The sequence below is a fragment of the Rhincodon typus genome, chromosome 2 (assembly GCF_021869965.1).
Source record: "Rhincodon typus isolate 14 chromosome 2, sRhiTyp1.1, whole genome shotgun sequence".
NCBI classification, from domain to species: Eukaryota; Metazoa; Chordata; class Chondrichthyes; order Orectolobiformes; family Rhincodontidae; genus Rhincodon; species Rhincodon typus.
This window is the reverse complement of record NC_063333.1, coordinates 36,070,268-36,092,017: the sequence shown is the minus strand read 5'-3', so window position 1 is coordinate 36,092,017 and position 21,750 is coordinate 36,070,268. Positions and strand designations below refer to the sequence as shown.

Sequence of the window (21,750 nt, the reverse complement as noted above, 5' to 3'; positions counted from 1 at the left end):
TGAAGAAGGGTCTAGGCCCGAAACGTCCGCCTTCCTGCTCCTCTGATGCTGCTTGGCCTGCTGTGTTCATCCAGCTCTACATCTTGTTATCTCAGATTCTCCAGCATCTGCAGTTCCTACTATCTTTGGAACTATATTGTTGTTCTTTCACTGTTCCTGGGTCAAAAACGCAGAACACCCTTTACAGCATCGTGGCTGTATATACACCATTTGGATAGCAGCAGTTCGAGGGACTTCTTCACCTCTTTCTGAAGGAGTGTTAAGGATGGACATCAAACTCTGGCCTAGCCAGTGATGCTTACATCCAATGAAAGATTAAAATCAAATGTAATGTATCATCTTATTCATTTATTAAATGCTAAAACTGATTGCTTGTACAGAATGTACACATGCTGTTCTTATAGAAATCCTTTTGAATGGTAGACATAGATTGGTTTATGATGTTCATCTCTGATGTGAAAAATCTAATTTTCAACATCTTATTTGTAGGCATGAACGTATCCACACAAAGAAGGGCCTACACATGAAGAGTAACCCCATTTCAAATCTGGTTAATACAGATGATCTTGCTACACTTGAAGTGTTAGATGAAGTAAGACAATGATAATTAATTTATTTTTGTTCATTCCAATGTTCCCATGCTTCATTTAGGTGTAATGGCATGTAAAGTAAATCAAAATCAAGAAGTGTATAATCAGTAAACTTTCTTTATGACTGAATCTTAGGAGTGGATTTGGGCAGGAACTTAAAACGTTAAAAGATTTCAAATCCAAATACAATCACCACAAACTGATCCACTTGCAGATTTAATGAAAATGGGGCAAGGGGTGGGTAACCAACCTGCTCCCCAGAAATGTATCACACAATGAAATATATTAATGAGAATGTACACCACAGGTTTACCTCTCTTGCAGCTTCAATGCTGCTAGTTTCCCAGACTCTGGGTAACCAGCCAAAACAGATTTAGACCAATTGTGGCAAAAAGTTATGCATTTTTCCATCACTTTTTGTGGACCAGGAAAAGCAGGTGAGCTTCCACACTCAAATGTCAACAAAACCCCATTGCTCCAACACCCCTATCACCCACCATACCTAATTTATCCCACAATTGTTAACACCCTCCCCCATAGTTGCTGGCCATCTCATATCCTATCTCTCACACCAATCTCTTCCAACAGAATCACCCTCACTGTGATCATCCTGGACCCATAAACTGCTGTACCCATTCCCCTCTCACAATTTCTGTCCAAAACAGCTGAAAATATACTTGGCCCTTGGGCTGCAGCCTCATCTGCAGTTCTCCCAACCAGAGGAGGGACCTCTGTCTGTTAATCAGGCTGGCCCCTGGACAGATAACCTGCAAAAAAAAATCACTGGAGTTAAAAACTGCGAAAACTTCAATGTTCTTCAGATCAGGACTCCTGTACTCCGGCTTGAAAATCACGCCCAAGTGAATATCAGGCTTTTAATTTCATAGCAATCCAATTACTTATCTGTACTATTATTATCTGTTGTCTCTTGACAGAATACAGTCACTGAGCAGCTGCAAAAGCGTTACAGTGAGGAACAGATATATACCTACGTCGGAGACATCCTTATTGCTGTTAATCCATTCCAGAAACTCAATATCTATTCATCAGAGGTCGGCATCTAATCACAGTAACTATTCAGTTTATCAACTGACTTTGATTATAATTTAGAACTGAACTAAATCTCTCAGTTTCCACAATAACTTGATGCAACAATCTGTTCTGAAACAATATCTATTTAACAAAAGCAATATTTTTGGAAGAGTCATTAGTGAAAATGAAATGTTTATGCAGTTTGGAGACTAATTTTTACGGCTTGGTTCATTTAAGAAGCTGTGAACTGTATTTGAAAAAAACAGATGGCATCTTTCTTCTTGATATATACACCAGAAAAGAACATCAACTCCATATTCTGTTTCAAAGGTTTCACACCCACATTAGAATGTGATAATTTACAGAATATGACAGCAGTACAATTGATTTGTTTTTCTTTATAAGTTAATACAATTTTATACAGCATTGTAGATTGAAGAGACGGACATGCAATCCCTTCTGAATTTCCATATTTAAATTGCTGTTATTTTTTTACTCGTGTTTTCCATTTGTCGTCATTGGAAAAATCTTTTAAATGATCAGCTTAACAATGCATTCAGCTCAACTTCCCAGGGTGCTTACATTCTTGATTAATTTTACTTAGAATTGATGCAGATTCAAATCCTGTTTTTGTTTATTTGCTGCAGATTTACACATTCCCTCTGTTGATAGATGTATTATACAGCCACAAAGAACTGAATTTAGAACTGATATTGAAAATGATCATTTATCACATGCAACTAGAGATAACACTGTACTAATGGATAGCCTGGCATCCTCAATCATTGAGTATTATCTTTTTTCTTGCTGGAACCTCAGGCTCTGTTTAAGAGCTCAACTGGAAAAGCAAAGGAAAATAAGCCTGGAATTGATGTAGGGTGGAAGAAAGAAGTGGAATTGTCTCTTTACTGCGGGAGAAGCAACATTGGCAACATTTATGGGATACCTCCCAGTTGAGCATATTGTCCCTCTGGAAAAGTGATCAGAAAATAATTGGGGGGATAAAGTGATGCTCAAATACATAATGCCCTATCACCCATGATAATTCATCATGCAGTTGAACATCCTGTTATCACTGAACATTTGCAAAAACAATTGACAAATGACCAAAAGATAGATGAAGCTTCTTTACTCAGAGAGTAGTAAGGGCGTGGAATGCCCTGCCTGCAAAAGTAGTAGACTCGCCAACTTTAAGGGCATTTAAATGGTCATTGGATAAACATATGGATGATAATGGAATAGTTTAAGTTAGATGGGCTTCAGATTGGTTTCACAGGTCAGCGCAACATCAAGGGCCGAAGGGCCTGTACTGCGCTGTAATGTTCTATGTTCTATGTTCTCTGATTTTATAAGTCCCTGTTTTTGGTTCTTGAAGATGCAAATGTACTTTCAGCAAGATTCAAGAACACCAAACTGAAGCTGACAGCCCAACCACCAGATTCACAGGCTGCAACATTTAACAAGTGTTTCATAATTATTGGCAAATGAGCTACAACATAGACAAGTGAAGAGGGAACTTAGTAGAGCGTATTCCTCCACCGTGCTGTTAACTCAACATTATTACAGTTCACCTGGTACACCATGAGGCTTTTACCTGCCTGGCATGATGTTCTGTAACTACAAGGCTGAAAAAATCCTTTTATTAAGAGATTCCATGTTACTGAGGAGTTATCAGGCAAATCTGCATCCAAAGATTTCCTCTTAAAAGTCTGCACACATTTTGACAACTGTGACAAATTCCACCACACCAACTGAGACAATCCACAACATTTAAAAAATAATCAACAACATTCTAAATAAAACTAGGCACAACATTTTGCAGTAAACAGATTTTCCTATCTCTCAATGGTAAGACTGATAGTTTCACTTCTCTTGTGTTACATAGAGTTGCCAAAGTGCTGTTTGATCATTTTATAACAGCGTCATTTTTGGATTTGGTGTGTAGACTTATAGAGAGTTTTCCTTCCTCCTGCCACCCTCCCTATTTATCCAGTCAATATACACATTGAGTAACCTGCACCAATGGCTGAGTTTTTTGTGGCCAACAAGTCCTGGGACTTGAACACAATTTGAGGAGAGGGAAGTAGGGGTACAGATTGATTTCTGGACAGATGGAAGTGAAAAGCTGAGAAATTATATTACATAGAACATTAGTTAGTCCACACTGATGGTACAGTTCTGGCCTCCATAATGTGAAAAGGAAATAGAGACATTAGAAAAGATGAGGAAAAAACTTTTGGAAATTATAATAGAACTGAAATGTGTTCTGATAGGGATCTTTAAAATTCTGAACAGGTTTCTTAGAGTAGATGTAGAGATGTTGGCTATGAAAATTGACGCTACAACACCCAGTTTCCATGTTAGAAGTACCACTATGCCTCCAACATGTAGACACAGACTTATGGTCCTTGTCAGACTGGAGACTATTTTGGAGATGGTATTCATGCATGAGCGGTGATTATGAGCCAAAAAGGTGCAGAATAGTTAGATCATGACATTAATCAGAATGAAATGTTGAGTTGGTACCAGTGCTGCCATTTTGCAACTCAGTGTTCCAGGTAACACTCACCATGAACCTCCCATAGCTAAGTACACACTCAACAGCAGGAAGATTATTCAAAAGGATCTTGATTGTTTATGGTTAATTGCTGATTTCTTCTGATTCTTTCTGTGCTTATAGAGGTGTGTGGTTTCTAGAGTTTTTTGAAGTTGTTGATGTCTTCATGGAGCGTTGTGTCACCTGCTGAAGGACTTGGTCCTGTATTTAAGAATCATAGACAAAATACTTGCTCCCAGACATCAGCACCATAGTTTACATTTCCCTTCAACTACACCATGACAGGAGAATGAACAGAACTGAAAAGCTGCTGGAAGAGGAAGGAGGAGGACTGTGTGAAGGGCCTCAGCAGGAGGCCATGTCAGCTCAGAGGTTCAGGGGAAAATTCGCTGATCTAAACCTCAGCAGAGTGCAATGTATTAGGTCTCTCCAATTCCTAAAGGACCCAATCACAGAAATCATGATTACAGGGAAGGAGGAAGGGAAGGAGCATGAAGATGGTAGAGGCAAGCAACACAGTGCTGCTCTAGCTAGGCTGTCCATGATCAATTCACCCGATTGTGATAACGGTAATCACAGACCCAAAATTCCATTCATCAACACTTTAACTTTCCTGTGTCACTTGTCATCAGACTGTCTTCTTGCCCACCATGAAAAAAAATTAAAGCTGTCATGAAACAAACATTTAAACTAAATTTATAAATTAATCAAGTCATATTGCATGAAAGCGTGCCTAACTTGCACATGTCTTTTCCCGTTCTGATACTCCAGTACAATGTCGCTCCTGTAGCTGCAGCATGGCTGATGGAAGACTGTAGACAGACAGTGGAAGAGATTACAGATGGCTTTGCAGCCTCAAGCAGCTCTAGCTTTAGTAGGCCTGCTTTCAGATGGCAATAGCACTGCATGGATGACAACATTCTTGTTAGCAGGCAATAGTAAGGGCACTCACAGATTAGCACTGATTGGAGGAGCTGTCAATTTGAGAGAAGAAACTAGTCCCACTCCCACCAATTAGTGACTGGGCAATGTCAGTAATGTTGGCAGTCTTCTGCAGCATGGATTACTGAACCTCTGTGATAACTTGAAAGAACTGCTAGTTCTTTAAACATTGGTGCCTGCAATTATAATGACAGCACCTTGAGCCTCCCTGCCTATAGTTTGAGCCTACACTCCAGCGACCACACATCAGGTGGATTGTACTTATGACACAGTGAAAACTGAGACATTTGCCATCAGAAGTTCCATCATGTTGGGCTCACAAGCATTCTCAGATAACAAGTCACCATATTAATACTGGGAAATATGAACTCCCAGTTTTCCATGCTGCTTTACATTAGCTGGTAGGTCTTTCAGTACACCAGGCATTTCACTGTACATAATCATACTTGGTCAAACCTTCAATGTACTCATTTGAGACCACTACAGCAGTGCCATTGTGCTATCTCACAGTCTGGTGAATTGCCCTCTCCTCTTGTTCCCTGCCCTGGCTGCCACATATCACTACATGCAGATTCTGTCTCAATGCTATTCTTAAAAGTCAGCACACTGTTCATATTTCAGCAGTGAGTATGAGAATAAGTGGTGTTGTTCCTTCTTTATCACAGTTTGCTTGTTCTTGCATTGCTTGCTGTTCCACCACTACCCGAGCAGATATTAGTTCTTGGTTATCTGAAATAAGAAAGACAGGAGAGTACAGTTGGGAAGCAAATGATATGTGTTTGCATGGCCTAAATCAAAAAAAAAATGAGAATGAGGGGTAAATGTATGTGAGAAGGAGGATTCATTTTGAGAATACTGCCATCTTTCAGGCCTAATAAAAACCACAGCTCTCTCCTCAATGGGGCTAAGAATGTACAGTAAGCATGGTATAATGTGTTTAGACGATATGGCCGTCATGTTTGAACAGCTGACCATGCGTGCAATCTGCAAAACTTGGGTTTGGAGTTTGCAGTACTAAGTGTGTGAGAGTGAAACAAACAACTATGAGCTCTGATTGATAGAAATTGATGACAGGAGTATGCTGAGGGTGTGACACATTGAGCAGTATGTGAGGCTAGTGACAAAGCTAATGGAGTATAGCATTCAAAGATATGACTGCTGTCATATCATTAAACTTATTGTAGCACAGGCTGTAACTGTTTTCAGCTCCCTGTTGGGTGTTTCCATTCATGTTGATAACAGAAATAGGGATTACAAATGCAAGATTGTCATCATTAAATCTAGAATTAAAGTTAAGACCAAACCTCTTTTTCCACGGAGCAGTCAGAATTGATCACAACTATTGACTAAAATAGGTACAGTTGAGGGAATGTTAGATCAAAACTCAACTGAGCAAAGGAACAGAAGGATATATCACTGGTCTTTGAATTAGGAAATGAAGAGACATGTGGAATAGAAACAGCAACACCTTGGGCTGAATGGCCTGACTGCTCTGTGTCAGTGCAATTAGAGGAGTTTGTCTATCTCTAGTAACTTGAAACAACTGTTTGTCAATAGAAGGTCAAACTTCTCTCAAAGGCATTATATCAGCTCTCCATGTTTTGGAAATCTTTTGTTAAAGATTGTAGTCTCTTATTGCCGATTTGTCAGAAGATGAGAAATCTATTCAGCCTAGCCTCAGGCACCTAGATGGTTATCTTCATCATCTGAAAGCTGTGTGGAAAATGGTAGACAAGGTATGAGGTATGAAGTCAGACAGTTGTTGGTATGGTCATTAGTTCACTCCTAAGAACAAATTGAACATATTGAAGCACAGACATCACGGAATGTAACTGATTGCTTAATTGTTCAATTCCTTCTTCTACTGAGCATGTACAGAGTTAGTGAAAGATTAGTCAATGCACTGGGGTTGAAAGGAAGTATTGTATTGCAATCTTCCAACTTAAATGAATATAACTTATCAATGAATTCACAAAGAAACAATGAGTTGGCCACAGGCATTCAAAAATCCTATAATGTCATTTAATGCTGCTATGATTACAAGACTGTATTTCTTTGCATTTTGATTACCTGGAAGACCTTTACTTGTATTTTCCCACCTGCAGTTCTAGTTCTATGTTAAATCGAATTTTGACCCCCTCACCCCCAAGGTTCAAAATCATCTGTGTGCTAATGCTTTTAATTCACCCATTAACATATTTGGATCAAACCTCAATTTAAGCTTTTCCAAATCTGATACTTCTTGATCTGCAAAGTTTAGCTAGAATTCTCTTAACCCACTGTGTCATCAAGTGAGTAATTTATTTCTCTTAAAGGAACAGGAGTAATAATGTTCATCCATCACTATGAGGATATTCATTCCAGTTATCTCACTTCCATTTCACCAAATCTTAAGAATTTAAGTTGAACTTTAAAGAACATTGAAGTTACACTGACATTTTCAAATATAATCTATAAGGAATATTTAATCTAACTTGATTGAACAAATTTCCATTACACAGTAATTCACATAAAATGCTGAACTTTTTGATTATTGATTCCAAAATTTTTACTGAGGCAGCTAACATAAAACTCTGTTAAAACATAAAACTGAACCAAAATGTCAGCTTAAATATAAAGACAAGAAGAGAGATTGAGCCAACAGTAGGGCTAAAACAAGTTTTCAAGAATGAACAATAATCTCATGCACAAGAAAATAGGCTTCCAATGAGCTCAGAGTCCTTTTTACATTATTGGTGAAGCCCAATTTTTTCACCATAGACTCTAAATGATACACATTTGTAAGAGCATCTGACACTTGCTTATAGTGGTTTTTATTGGTTGGGTATTTAGCCCGATGATAGATAGGCAAACTTTCAAAGTTTCCATCATTAATCTCACTGGGTATTGCAAAATCTTATGGCTAGCCCTAGAAAATGTTATGCCAAATGTGACTGCTTCAGTTAAACACATTTGTTTTATCAAAAGTACGCTAGCAGCAATTTATTTTTTTGTCATTAGATGTGGGCAAATTGGCTCTGTGAGCATTTATTGCCCATCCCTAATTGGCCTGGAGAACATGGTCATGAGCTGCCTTCTAGAACCACTGCAGTCCCTTAGGGTGTAGGGATACCCACAGCAATGGGTATCAAAGGGAGTTGCAGGAATTTGACCTGGTGACAGCGGAGGAACAGCAATATGTAGTTTGGAGTCAGGGTGGTGTGTGATTGTGTTATTCCTTAGGGCAAAACGTTTGAAGGTATCTTCAACAACAGATCTACATGAGTGATGCTGATGCAAAAATGCTGAGATTTTATTCACTGCCCATTGAATTTAAAACTTAGGGCACAGTTGTAGGGTAAGGCGCCAATCACTTAGGACAGAGATGAGGAGAAATTACTTCAGTCAGAGAGTTGAGAATCTTTGAAATTCTGTGTCCTAAAAGTTCATGAATTGTCCACCAATGAATACACCTAAAACTGGAATTGACAGATTTTTGCTCCATCATGGGAATCAAGGGAAAGAGGGAGGGGACAGGAAAGTGGTGATAAAACCAAGATGAGCTAAATTCATACTGAATAGACACAATGGTCAGCACAGTTTACTCTTCGTCAATTTCCTGTGGAACACCATGTGGTTACCTGGGCAGTGGAAATTGCAGCCTTGGTATTGTTCTTATTCTCAGGCACTAACAGAACAAACAAGACTCAAGCTTCACAGTCGAAATTATGCCCAATTTTGAAATTTATGAGTCTGCTGATGTTGATGCTCAGGTGTCAGTTACCCAGTTCAAAAATACCTGGTGAAAAATGAAGCGGTCGTGTATTAACCACGAATATTTTTTGAAAGATGATTTTGTCGGCATTATTGACTACCACCTTGATAAGGAAATAGGAGCTGCAATACTGTATCAGATTGACAAATGATTCTTGTTTGTCTATTCAGATACACGAGTCACATTTGGCACTCCTGAAAAGCTTGCAATGGCAATAGATCTTGGCTATGTGGTGTGCTGTTTCTCTGTGTCTTTGAGAGAAATGAATGAACCTGCCACCTTTGTAGAACTCTGCATCTGTCATCTACCGAGTGAAACTAGATATGGAACCTTGATCAATATCAATATAATTTCCTTCTGGTGCCTGAAAAGATCCTGTGGCAAACTATTTATGACTGTTGTGACTACTGAGTCCACGTCATGAGCCTCTGAAACTGCTCTTAAACCCAGTGCCAGCACTTAAGCATGGCTCTAAGGCTACCACACTGATTAATCGCTACCTCTAACAATTCATCTTCATCCTAGTAAAGGTGGACCTCAAAAGATCCTTGTGAGAGCAGGTTCAACCTCTCCATTCACATCTCCCACTTCTCTTACATAGGAACAATACACTGTGGATGTAAGAGATCAGGAACAAAACCAGAAAGTGCTGCAAACGCTCAATACCTCAGGCACCATTTGTGGAGAGACAGAGTTAACATTTCTGGTAAATGAATTCTGACCTGCTTTGATCGTCTGAATGTCTCCAGCATTTTCAGATTTTATTCATCACTTTTCTTCGCCTTACTCAGACAGAACAGCAGCTGCTCTCACTTAAACAGATACTGAGGAAATAGACCACAACCATCCTCAGATTATTTTGACAGTGCTAGTAAAAGCTGATCTGAGTGAGAATTATAGGCAGCAATAATGTGGCAGTACACTGATGACCAAGGCATATTAAGAATTCAGACATTTTTTTAAAATTACTTTTGGGATGCAAGCATCAATTGTAAGGTCAGTATTTATTGCCCATCCTTAGCTGTCCTTGTGAAATGGTGGTCATGAGTCACTGCCTTCTGTAGTCCACCCTGTGTAGGTACACCCATAGTGCTGTTAGGAAGGAGTTTGCAGATTTTGGTCATGAAGGAAGAGTTATTTATTTCTAAGTCAGGATGGTGTGTGGGTACATAGATAGAACATGGGAGCAGGAGGAGACTGTTTGGCTCTTCAAGCAAGCTCCACCATTCAATATGATCATGGCTGTTCGTAGATTTGGACTGAGTTTTCTGTTTATGTACTGTCTGACTCTATTACTCCATAACTCAGTTCAGTGTTCCTGCTTTCTTATCCTACCCTTTGATTCCTTTAGCCCTCAGAACTAATCTCTCTTTAACTTGTAGGCAATGGTGGTGTTCCCATGTGTCTCCTATGCTTATTTTTCTCCAAGTAGATTTGTTGTGTTTGGAAGGTGCTGCCAAAGAAGCTTTGCCATGTTGCTGCAGTACATCTTAATAGTGAACAGGATACACATGGTGTGAATGTTGTAGAGGGAGTGAATGGAGTGCCATTCAAGCAGGCAGCAATAACCTGATATGTTGAGGTTTTTTGAGCATTGTTGGAGCTGCAGTCATCTAGACCAGAGGACAGTATTCCATGAGAATCTTGATTTATACTTTAGGTAGCTGAGAGGCCTTAGGGAATCTTTGCATTCCTTTGTGGAACTTAGGAGTTGCTGGTAAGCACTTGAACTAAGTAATGCTAAGCACTTAAGAACCGAACACATTATTATGCAACTGGAATCACATATAAGCCAGACCACAGAAGGTAAATGTAACAGATTTCCTTCTCTAAAAGGGTAGTAGTTAAACCAGATGGGATTTTACAGTAATTGATGGGAGCTCCATGGTGATTCTAACTGAAAATAGTTCTCAATTGAATGTTATTAACTCAATGAGTTTCACCAGCTGCTATTGGACCCATGTACCCATGTGTCCAAGCTCTTTAGCCTGTGCCTCTGAATTGTAGTCATAGAATTATTATAGCTGCATGAGTCATGTTTCTGGTCAATGGTGACAGGCAGGAGATTGATGGTGAGCTAACGCCATACATCATAGGTAGATGGTTATATTCTCACTTGCTGAAAATGGTTTTTGCCTTGCGTGTTGTGAATATTTCCTAACACTTATCATCAATATTGTCCAGGTCTTGTGCATTTAGATATGAACTGCTTCAGTATCTGAGGAGTAGAAAATGATGCTGAAAGAGGGGGGGTGATGGCCTAGTGGTATTATCACTGCATTATTAATCCAGAGATGCAGGTAATGTTCTGGAGACTTGGGTTCGAATCCTGCACAACAGAAATGTAATTTGAATTCAATGTAAATCTGGAATCAAGAGTCTAATGATAACCATGAATCCATTGTTGGGGAAAAAACCCATCTGGTTCACTAGTGCCCTTTAGGGAAGGAAACAGCCATTCTGACCTACATGTGACTCCAAACCCACAGCAATGTGAGTGACTCTTAACTGTCTTCTAGGAGAGGCAATAAATGCTGACCTGGCCAGCTATGCTTTCATTGGTGAATGAATCAAAGAAAACATTGTGCAACTATCAGTGAACATCCCCACTTCTAACTTTATGATAGAGGAAAGATAATTGATGAAGCAGCTGAACATGACTGGGCCCAGCACACAGTCCTGAGAAACACCTGCAAAGTTGTCCAGGGGCTGAGGTGATTAATTTCCAACAACTACAATCATCTTCCTTTGGGCTAAGCATGATTTGGTCAGTAATATGTTTTACCTCTGATTCTTATTGACTCCAATTTTACTAAGATTTGTTCTGCTTTCTTATGACATGACATACTTGTGCAAGTTTCCACTTTGTTGGGCCAATGCCAATCTTGTAATTGTACTGAAATTGCTTCCAGGGGTGCAGCCACTTTTGGAGCACAGTCTTTTGGATTGCAGTGAAGATATTATTGGAGCCCACAGATTTTGCAGAAGCCAATGCATTCAGTCTTTTCTGAATATCAAGTAGAGTGAATTGAATAGCTGAAGACTTGTACCTGTGGTGTTGCCTACATCAAGAGAAGCAGAGATGATCACCCATTCAGTGTTCAGGCTGAGGATGGTTGCAGTTGTAAGCACTTCAGCCTTGTATTTTGCGCTGACATTTTGGGCCTCCTCAACATCGAAAATGGACCCTTCTCCAATTAGTTATTTTGTTGTTCACTGCTATTCACAACTGAATTGGATAGGCTAGCAAAGCAATGGTCTGATCTGTTGGCTGTGGGATTGCTTGGCTCTGTCTATAACATGATGTTTCCACTGTTTAACAAATTGTAACAGCAGTAGTCCTATGGATTACAATGAGGAGTGGAGGAGTGTATGCTGACAACAGCACTAGCCATTTGATAAATTGGGTTACCAACTTGATTAAGCTACAAAATGGGCTGCAACCACTGTGGGAGGTTTCCTTACTTACATGTAACCTGATGCCATGGCACTTCATGGAGCCCAGAGTCAAACTTGGAGTGCCCATGGACCATTCTTTCCTGACTGTATGTCATTACATTTCCATTTTTGGTGGGTCTATCCTGCCAATGGAATAAACCCATCTGGTTCACTTTAGGGAAGGAAACTGCCATCTTTACCTGGTCTGGCCTACATGTGACTCTAGACCCACAGTAATGTGGTTGATTCTGAACTGCCTTCTGGGCAATTAGGGACGGGCAACAAATGCAGCCTAGCCAGCGATGCCCCTCATTCCAATGAATGAATTTAAAAAAAACATAATTTGCATTGGTGATAAAGAAGTCCAGAACATTGACTTTATGGTGTGATTACATGTGTACAATGAGGTCAAACTATTACTTCATTAGTCTATGGCATAACACTGTGAATTTTGGTACTGTATGATCCCTGAAGAGACCTGTAAGTTAAGGTGCGTTTTTTTCAGCAATCATATCAAAAGAATAGCACAGTAAGATCTCACATTTTAAGGCTGTACTGTATGAATCAAACTAAAACTAGCATCAACTAAACTTTCAAGTAAAAGCAGAAAATGCCTGAGGAAGTCAACAGGTCTGGCATAATCTGTCAAAAGAGAAACAGAATTAGCATTTTGAATACAGTATGACTCTTCTCCAGAAGTCCAGAACAAAACTTTAATTCTGTTTTTCGCTCAACAGATATTGCCAGCCCTGCTGAACTTCTCCAGCATTTTCTGTTTTTATCATCTGAAAGTTCTGAGTAGGAATCTCAAATGATAAACTACAGAAAATATATTGCCTAGTTAATTCAGTACCTCAACTGAAAATACATTTTGCCAGGTTAGTATGCTCCACTTCTCTCTCTGCTGATATGTAAACTGACTGATTAAGTCCCAAGCTCATTCCAGTCTGTCTACTATTCCAGAGTATGTCTTCCAGAAAGCTGTGAAAGTTCCTTCATTCAATCTTCTGAGAACACCCAAATTGAATTTTAGCAGCAAGCCACCCACTGGCTACTCCTTGGTTCTTAAGTACCTACAAATCCCACCTCTTCAAACAGGGAAACCATTCTCACCAACATTCTGTTTTTTTTTTGCTCTGCTTGTAAAGTACCAGTTGCTTTGGGCTCACTCTCTGGATCTTTGACTGAGAGTCTGTGTCTGAGAAGACCAGCTGTTCCACTCTGAGTAAAGTTATTAAAAATGGCCATTGATTTTCTACAGGTTTTTTCCTGGGTCTCTTTCGCCATGATAATCAGGCATATGATTTCACTCTCTCCCAATCCAACATATTTTGTTTAATTTTGTAATAACGAGACAGTTTAAAGCACAAACACCCTTTACAGTTTCACATTCATAATAGTTTAAGTCCTCAGATGTTAGGGAGGGCGACTCTACAGTGTTAGCTAAGCAGAGTGTATCTTTGTCATTTCTGGTTGGTGCTAAGTGCCTCCATTTTCCTTTCTTATTATACTTTACTGTCATGGTTTGATACAACTCAGTGACTTGCCGTGCTACTTCAGAGGACATTTAAGATCCATACGTACTGTGGGGGTTTGGGTCACATGTAGGTCAGATTGTGTAAGGATGGTAGATTTCCTTCCCTAAAGGAATTTAGCAAACCCAATTTTCACATCAACCCAACAGATTACATGATCACCTTTACTGAAACTAACTTTTAGTTCCAGAATTATTTGATGAACAGATTTGAATTCATGTCTCTAGATCTTTGATACAAGCCTCAGGTTACTCATAAACACTACACTAACTTGCTCATAATAAGACTTAATTTCAGGGAACTGGCCTTATTGTTACACTCATCTCAGCATTTTGGGTATCCTGTTGAAGGTGGCCATTTCTTGTTGTTCATGCTGTATGTTCTAGTTTGGCTGTGGAGTCCAATTGAAGTCTTTCTTGCCAAAGTGTAGCCGAGGATAAACTGTCTGATTTGCTTAGCACTGCCTTCTGTCCTTAGTTGCTTCCGTTCTTTGCAAGAGGCATAAGGCAAAATTTAATGGAGCCTGTTGGGTTAGGTATGATGGTGGGGGTGCTGGGAGAATCGAGCAGGAGGTTGTGTGCCATTCCTGAAAGGGGGTGGATGAATCTGCACCTCGTTCAATGTGGATAGGAAGGACGTGTCACTGGAATACTGCCTCCCAGCAGCAGTAAGACTTGGTAAAGAGCTAATTGGGACCAATTATCTATGAGCACACCAGGACCCCCAGGGATTTGACTGGACTCTCACAGGTCTCCTGCACCTCCTGAAAATTGCCCAACAAACTCAGTTTGCCTGCATCATGGAAGGCGATCATTCGCAGGAATTCAATGGACCTGGCATTGGGAAGGGTAGAGTGCAGCTGACAGCAAACCTCTGCCTTTACATCGATCCCCTTCCCTCTCCCCTCCACTTCCCATATGCACTGGTGAGACCTCTCCCTGTGACACTGATCTTGCCCCACTGAACTCTCTCCAGCTGTCCAGTGACAATCCCTGGTGAAGACCTCAGTGTTTTCCTTCCAATGGCCATAGCTCCCAGTGTTGATGCAAGTATTGGAGATGTAAGCTTATGGTTGGCCTGCAGCTTTCAGGAGTCAGATATCTTCTTGATTGGGGATTTAATTGAGTGGGAAGGCTGATGATCTCCAGGTAAGAGCTTAATTGCACTTAATGTTGGGTTTCAAAGGCCATTACCACCTTCTCAAGGGCAGCTTGGGATAGAAAATAAATGCTGGCCCAGCCAGCAATGTCCAAAAAACAAATTTTAAAAATAGTGAATCATCATGCAATTCCTATTAAGTTGGTGGTCAGGACCCTGTTCACACAAACTAACTTGTACCCATAACCCTGACAATTAGTGATGAGTGGGAGAAGAGTTTACATTTTCTACATTGTCAACTCATCCAAGATGTATTCATGGCTCCTGAGAGACTATTAGTAGGTGAAGGGGCTTTCTGGCAACCTAATGGTGATAGGAAGAACGTGTTCCCAGACAAGTGAGGAGGAAAGTGGTGAAGCACACATCCATGTTCTTTTATCTGTGGAGAAGTTTTGGGGTGAATTTTCAAATGCTGCATTTTCTTCTGCTGTTTTGTCCTAACAGAAAACCTCAACAAAAACAAAATTTGTAGGTATCATAGAATGCACACTTATTCAATCAGGTTGCATTTCTGAGAAAAAAAATTATTCCATACCTATTGTGTGTTGATTTTCTCTTGAGTTTTAACTTCTAAGCTTTCTACAGCACTGGACACATTATGCAGAGAAGTGATTGACTTTTGAACATTTGTTATAGGCAGCTCAACAGAAACATTATGAGAAAAACTTGGCAGTCCAGGTGGAAACAACTAAAGTAAATGATTGAGCAAACAGACTGGGCAGGAATGTGGGTCAGGAAGGAATTGCGCACATTGGATACCTCAGCAAGAGACCTGGGCATTCCAAATTGTTGGGCTTCATTTGTCCGGTCCATTACCAAATGAAACCCAAAATTATTGATAGAGTGCAGCACAAAGGGGCAGTAGTATGAATCTGCCAATGCCAGGGATCCAAAGTTAGTGCTCAGGGGGTTGGGGGTGGTGATGCTGGAGAGACTGACAAAGAGTAGCAGCATAGGACAGGAGGGGGATCCAACAACATCTCTGGTGCCGACAAAAACAGAAGTTGCTGGAAAAGCTCAACAGGTCTGGCAGCATCAGTGAAGAAAAATCAGAGTTAGCGTTTTCAGTTTTTGTTCCTGATTTGCAGTATCCGCAGTTCTATCGGTTTTTATCCCAAGTGCCAGTCATCTTAACCAAACCATTCCCTTTTCCCACTGCCCACAATGTATCTCTTGAGCATTGGGTTTAAAATCAGCTCATATGTGCTCATGTTTCCTGATTAGCTTGGTAGTGTGGTGTCCAAGTTTACGAGAAACTTAGTGGTAATGGGAGGATAAAAGAATGTCTCTGTAATAATGAACCATGGATCTGTGATAACAAGGCGTAGAGCTGGATGAACACAGCAGGCCAAGCAGCATCAGAGGAGCAGGAAGGCTGACGTTTCGGGCCTAGACCCTTCTTCAGAAATGGGGGAGGGGAAGGGAGTTCTGAAATAAATAGGGAGAGAGGGGGAGGCGGATAGAAGATGGATACAGGAGAAGATAGGTGGAGAGGAGACAGACAGGTCAAAGAGGCTGGGATGGAGCCAGTAGAGGTGAGTGTAGGTGGGGAGTTAGGGAGGGGATAGGTCAGTCCAGGGAGGACGGACAGGTCAAGGGGGCGGGATGAGGTCAGTGGGTAGGAGATGGGGGTGGGGCTTGGGGTGGGAGGAGGGGATAGGTGGGAGGAAGGACAGGTTAGGGAGGCGGGGACGAGCCAGGCTGGTTTTGGGATGCAGTCGGAGGGAGGGGAGATTTTGAAACTTGTGAAGTCCACATTGATACTATTGGGCTGCAGGGTTCCCAAGCGGAATATGAGTTGCGGTTCCTGCAACCTTCGGGTAGCATCGTTGTGGCATTGCAGGAGGCCCAGGATGGACATGTCGTCTGAGGAATGGGAAGGGGAGTTGAAATAGTTCGTGACTGGGAGGTGTAGTTGTTTAGTGCAAACCGAGCGTAGGTGTTCTGCAAAGCGGTCCCCAAGCCTCCGCTTGGTTTCCCCGATGTAGAGGAGGCCACAACGGAAACAGCGGATGCAGTATACCACATTAGCAGATGTGCAGGTGAACATCTGCTTGATGTGGAAAGTCTTCTTGGGGCCTGAGATATGGTGAGAAGGGAGGAATAGGGGCAGGTGAAGCACTTCCTGCAGGTCTAGACCCGAAATGTCAGCCTTCCTGCTCCTCTGATGCTGCTTGGCCTGCTGTGTTCATCCAGCTGTACACCTTGTTATCTCAGATTCTCCAGCATCTGCAGTTCCTGCTGTCTCTGAAACAGTTTCAGGTCTAGACCCTTCTTCAGAAATGGGGGAGGGGAAGGGGATTCTGAAATAAATAGGGAGAGAGGGGGAGGCGGATAGAAGATGGATAAAGGAGAAGATAGGTGGAGAGGAGACAGACAGGTCAAGGGGGCGGGGTTGGAGCCAGTTAAGGTGAGTTAGGGAGGGGGTAGGTCGGTCCAGGGAGGATGGACAGGTCAAGGGGGCGGGATGAGGCTAGTAGGTAGTAGATAGGGGTGCGGCTTGAGGTGGGAGGAGTGGATAGGTGGGAGGACAGGTTAGGGAGGCGGGTACGAGCTGGGCTGGTTTTGGGATGCGGTTGGAGGGAGGGGAGATTTTGAAGCTTGTGAAGTCCACGTTGATACCATCAGGCTGCAGGGTTCCCAAGCGAAATATGAGATGCTGTTCTAATCCATGAGAAGCATGGATCTGTGCTTCCTGATAATGGTAACAGAGAAACTAATGTTACCTTCAGAAACTGCTCAGGACTGACACATTTGCATTATGTATTTAAAGGGAAGCCAACACATGATAAAAGGAATAGAAGTTTACGTTGATATGGTTAAAGAAAGAAAGAAATATCAAAGGAGATACTTGAGCTGAATAGCATTTTTCTACGCATAGATTGTATATATTTATTAAAGACATTGTCATCAGTTTGATTGTCAGCATATTTGCTTCAATACCTTTACTGATAGACAAATAGTCATCTCATTATCTGCATTTTGCAAAAAGTATCAGGAGGTAAATAATGATTATATGTTAATGTTCATTTGTATTTTATCGTTAACAGCATTCCAGGCAGTACATTGGTGCGAAGCGTACTGCCAATCCACCCCACATCTTTGCTGTGGCTGACATTGCCTACCAGGCTATGGTCACTTACAACTCAGATCAGGTACCTGTGATTCCGTAACAAATATCTTGGAATTAGGGATGCTTTGAAAAATGATGAAGTAGGATAAAATGAATACTCAACTGGGCAAATGCAGATCAATTAAGCAAAGCCAGCACAAATTTGTTCAGGACAAATTGTGTTTAATTAACTTGCTTGAGCTATTTGATGGGGTAACAGAGAGAGTTGATGGGGATAATGCATGGACTTTCAAAATATATTTGATGAAGTGCTGCACTCCAGACTTAAAACAAATAAAATTCATGGGGTTTAAGGGACAATGGCAACCGAGATACAAAATTAGCTGAGCAACAGAAAAAAGAGTGTAGTAGTGAATGGTTGTTTCTCAAGTTTCAAGAAGTTCTACTGCGGCGTTTCTCAGGCATCAATGTATATCCCCTGCTCTTCCTGATATATATTAGTGACTTAGACCCAGATGTACAAAGGCTCAAATTAAAAATTGTAGGATGATATGAAACAGATGACAGGCTAAATCTTCTGAGCTGCAATCATTCCATATTTCTAGGTAAAGCATGCCACACCATTTCATATTTTAATTCTCTTCATACTGTTTGTGATTTCAGTAGAAGGATGTGATGACTAATGTGTCTTCCTTAACTATGTCAGTGCATTGTGATCAGTGGAGAAAGTGGCGCTGGGAAGACTGAAAGTACCCACTTCTTGGTTGAGCAACTCACTGTCCTTGGAAAGGTATTGTGCATTGTTGAGATAATACATCCTGGGGGCACTCTTAATCTAATGCACCCATCAATAAACTAGTGGGTTTGAGTCCAAGTCGATGCAAAACAATGTACTGCAAGTGTAAAAGTAACATTTTAACAATGAGTTAGCTTAAGGTTACCTGCTTCATCTCAAATCCTCATCTGCATTTTAATTCATTTTATATGCTATAATTTTTATAGCTAATTTTGCTGGATCAATCAAGGTAAATTGATGTATGCTCCAAGCACAGAATATTTTCTCACTCATTCCTGTTACTCAGAATTCTTGTTTCACGCATATTGATGACTCATGTGCAGAACTGGAATGCATTTTCTTTATTCTGACTGTACAGGATTCCTGATTTAAGCATATTGATGATCTCAAACATAGAGCAGCAGTGCATCAATGCAACAATGGAATGTTGTGGTGTTGAGGTGGGGGATTGAGGGGGATGGGGTTTTCTCCCATTGATCTATCATATTTTGCCAGAGGAGCAGTGACAAACAAAGTTCAACATCATTACAGTGTTACCACAAAGCGTGTAATGCACATTACTGGCTTAAACTATGAAATAAATGCCCTTTTGATCCATGAGAGAAAATATAAAATGACATTAAATTTTCTGCAATGTCCACAAAATTGGATTCTAAACTTCTGCCTTTACAGCCTTCTTCCCAGTTACATTATTGTCTTCTGAAGCTTATGGGAATGCACTAGACAGGAGCTGGCAACACTCTGGCACTGTACCTAAGTGGCACTGGCACAGCATGAACCCTGACAGTGAAAGACTGAGGGATATTATATCACAGAGGGCAATGCAACCAAACTTAATTGTGCCCATGTGCTACTGGTCATATGTTAAAGAAAAGATTATTAGATAGCAATTAAGATTGAGAGTCTGGATGTCCCTCTAAATGCCCTCAACTGGCTAAGGTCAACAAATTCAACTTGGAATCCCCTGCATTCTTCAGTTTGATTGCATGGAATGCATCCAGTCATCTGTAAGTCTCAATGCCTTTTATTTAAAAAAGTAGTCAACATTTGTGAAACACTTTGAGTCATTTCCTTTCCACATTAAGTATGTATGCAACTACTTGTTTAATGAGAGTGAAAGTGATTCTAGCTGTTATATGAATTCCTTTTTCATGATGCTTTTAAAAGTGAGTAGGATGGGCCCTCAGAAATATTATATATGCTCATGTGAAAGTTGAATTTTTGCAACTAACATTTGAAGCAAAATGCTAAGGAAGTCAACTTTAATACAGGTAATTTTTTTGAGAGGCCTACTTTTAACTAAAACACACCCACGAGGCATATCTAACATGGTTCTCAATTGAATCCACATGGGGATTAGGGGAGGTGCCACCACATCAGCTATTCATTGTCTCCCTCTCTCTCCTTCTGTATTATTGTTTAGGGCTCTCCCCGATCTCCCCCACCCTGGGAGAGAAAGCAGCAGTGGCAGTTGGGCCTGTGCTTTCAATGGAGCTCTCCGGCCATGCAAAGAAAGGAAAATGCAGGGTCACAATTGGAAAATGTCACCCTGACAGCTCCCACCCCATGACCTAGGCCTTGCTGCACTGTGTCACCATCCATAACAGCAAGGCTTGAGCCTCCAAGCTTTACCTCAAAAAATTAACATTGCTCTTCATTCTTCCTGCTTAACTGACAATTAGAAAATAGAGGAAATATGGTAACTTATAGTATATGAGAAACTACATTTCGTAGGTCAAAAATCTTAGGATTTGTTTTAAGATGAAATGGAAGTTTACATGAGTGTATACTGTACTCCACTTCTTTTCTCAGAGGAGCAACAGGCAAAAATGCTTATTACACCATCAAAATTGTTTCTCTTAGAGATAGATCATCATTAACAACAACTGCAGGAAAGCTCATGTTTGGACCGACCCAACTGAAAGAGCGTGAAGTAAAAGTTGAAGATCATGAACTAAATGGGACAAAAATTGGATAGGGGTTAAAGATAAGCTGAAGGTTCTTTTTCAAGTTTCCTGAGGAAACTTTCAAGTGAATCTTTCTCTTACAGACCAACAACAGGATACTGCAGGAAAAGATTCTCCAGGTAAACAACTTACTCGAAGCGTTTGGGAACGCCTGCACTGTAATCAACAATAACTCTAGCAGGTTTGGCAAGTATTTGGAGATGAGGTTTACCAGTGGCGGGACAGTCGTGGGGGCTCAGATCTCAGAGTACCTGCTAGAGAAGTCAAGAGTCATCCATCAGGCTCCGTAAGTATAGAAGAAAATCTTTGCTACTGTTTTAAAGCAACTTTCAACATTGTAAGGCCTCATCCATTAAGAATCACAAAATAATAAGAGGCATTGTGGATTTAGATGATGGTGTCAATTCCTACATTATTATTTGTTTCTGGTTTCTTCCAGGGGAGAGAAAAACTTCCACATTTTCTATTATATCTATGCTGGCCTGGCACAGCAGACAAAGCTAGCCCATTATAAGTTGTCCAAAGGTCAACCGCCAAGGTAATTTGTAGAGGCTACAACACTGAGTTCAGGCTGATGTGGTGTTCATTGTACTGCTGGAGTTTCACCTACAATGAGAACTACATCTTCAATTTTGTCAGTACCATGGTTTTGATAAAAGAAAAATAAAAAAAAATTAGGCTTATTTTAACTTTTCAGTTGCTGACTAGTGGAGAAATCTTTTAGCCCACCATTCTGGTATTGAATTAGAATTAATTGAGAAATATTTACTACGCATATTAAGAGACCAGAGCCATTTTGCACTTTATTTGTAATGATTTATGCACTTTAACAAATTTGACATTCCCGTTGGTGTGTTGCATTGTCTAAATTAGTATGAATTTTGATCAGTAACTGTTACAAAATCTTT

At 40.6% G+C, this 21,750-nt stretch overlaps 1 protein-coding gene across 1 annotated transcript in view; it reads left to right on the top strand.

Moving 5' to 3' along the window:
* Positions 1-21,750, top strand: part of myo3a (myosin IIIA) — a 355,589-nt gene that overhangs the window by 141,879 nt on the left and 191,960 nt on the right. The window contains 6 exon segments of the mRNA XM_048606878.1: positions 490-592; positions 1,526-1,642; positions 18,057-18,161; positions 18,786-18,869; positions 20,926-21,128; positions 21,282-21,380. Of these exon segments, the coding sequence (XP_048462835.1) occupies positions 490-592; positions 1,526-1,642; positions 18,057-18,161; positions 18,786-18,869; positions 20,926-21,128; positions 21,282-21,380 (711 nt within the window).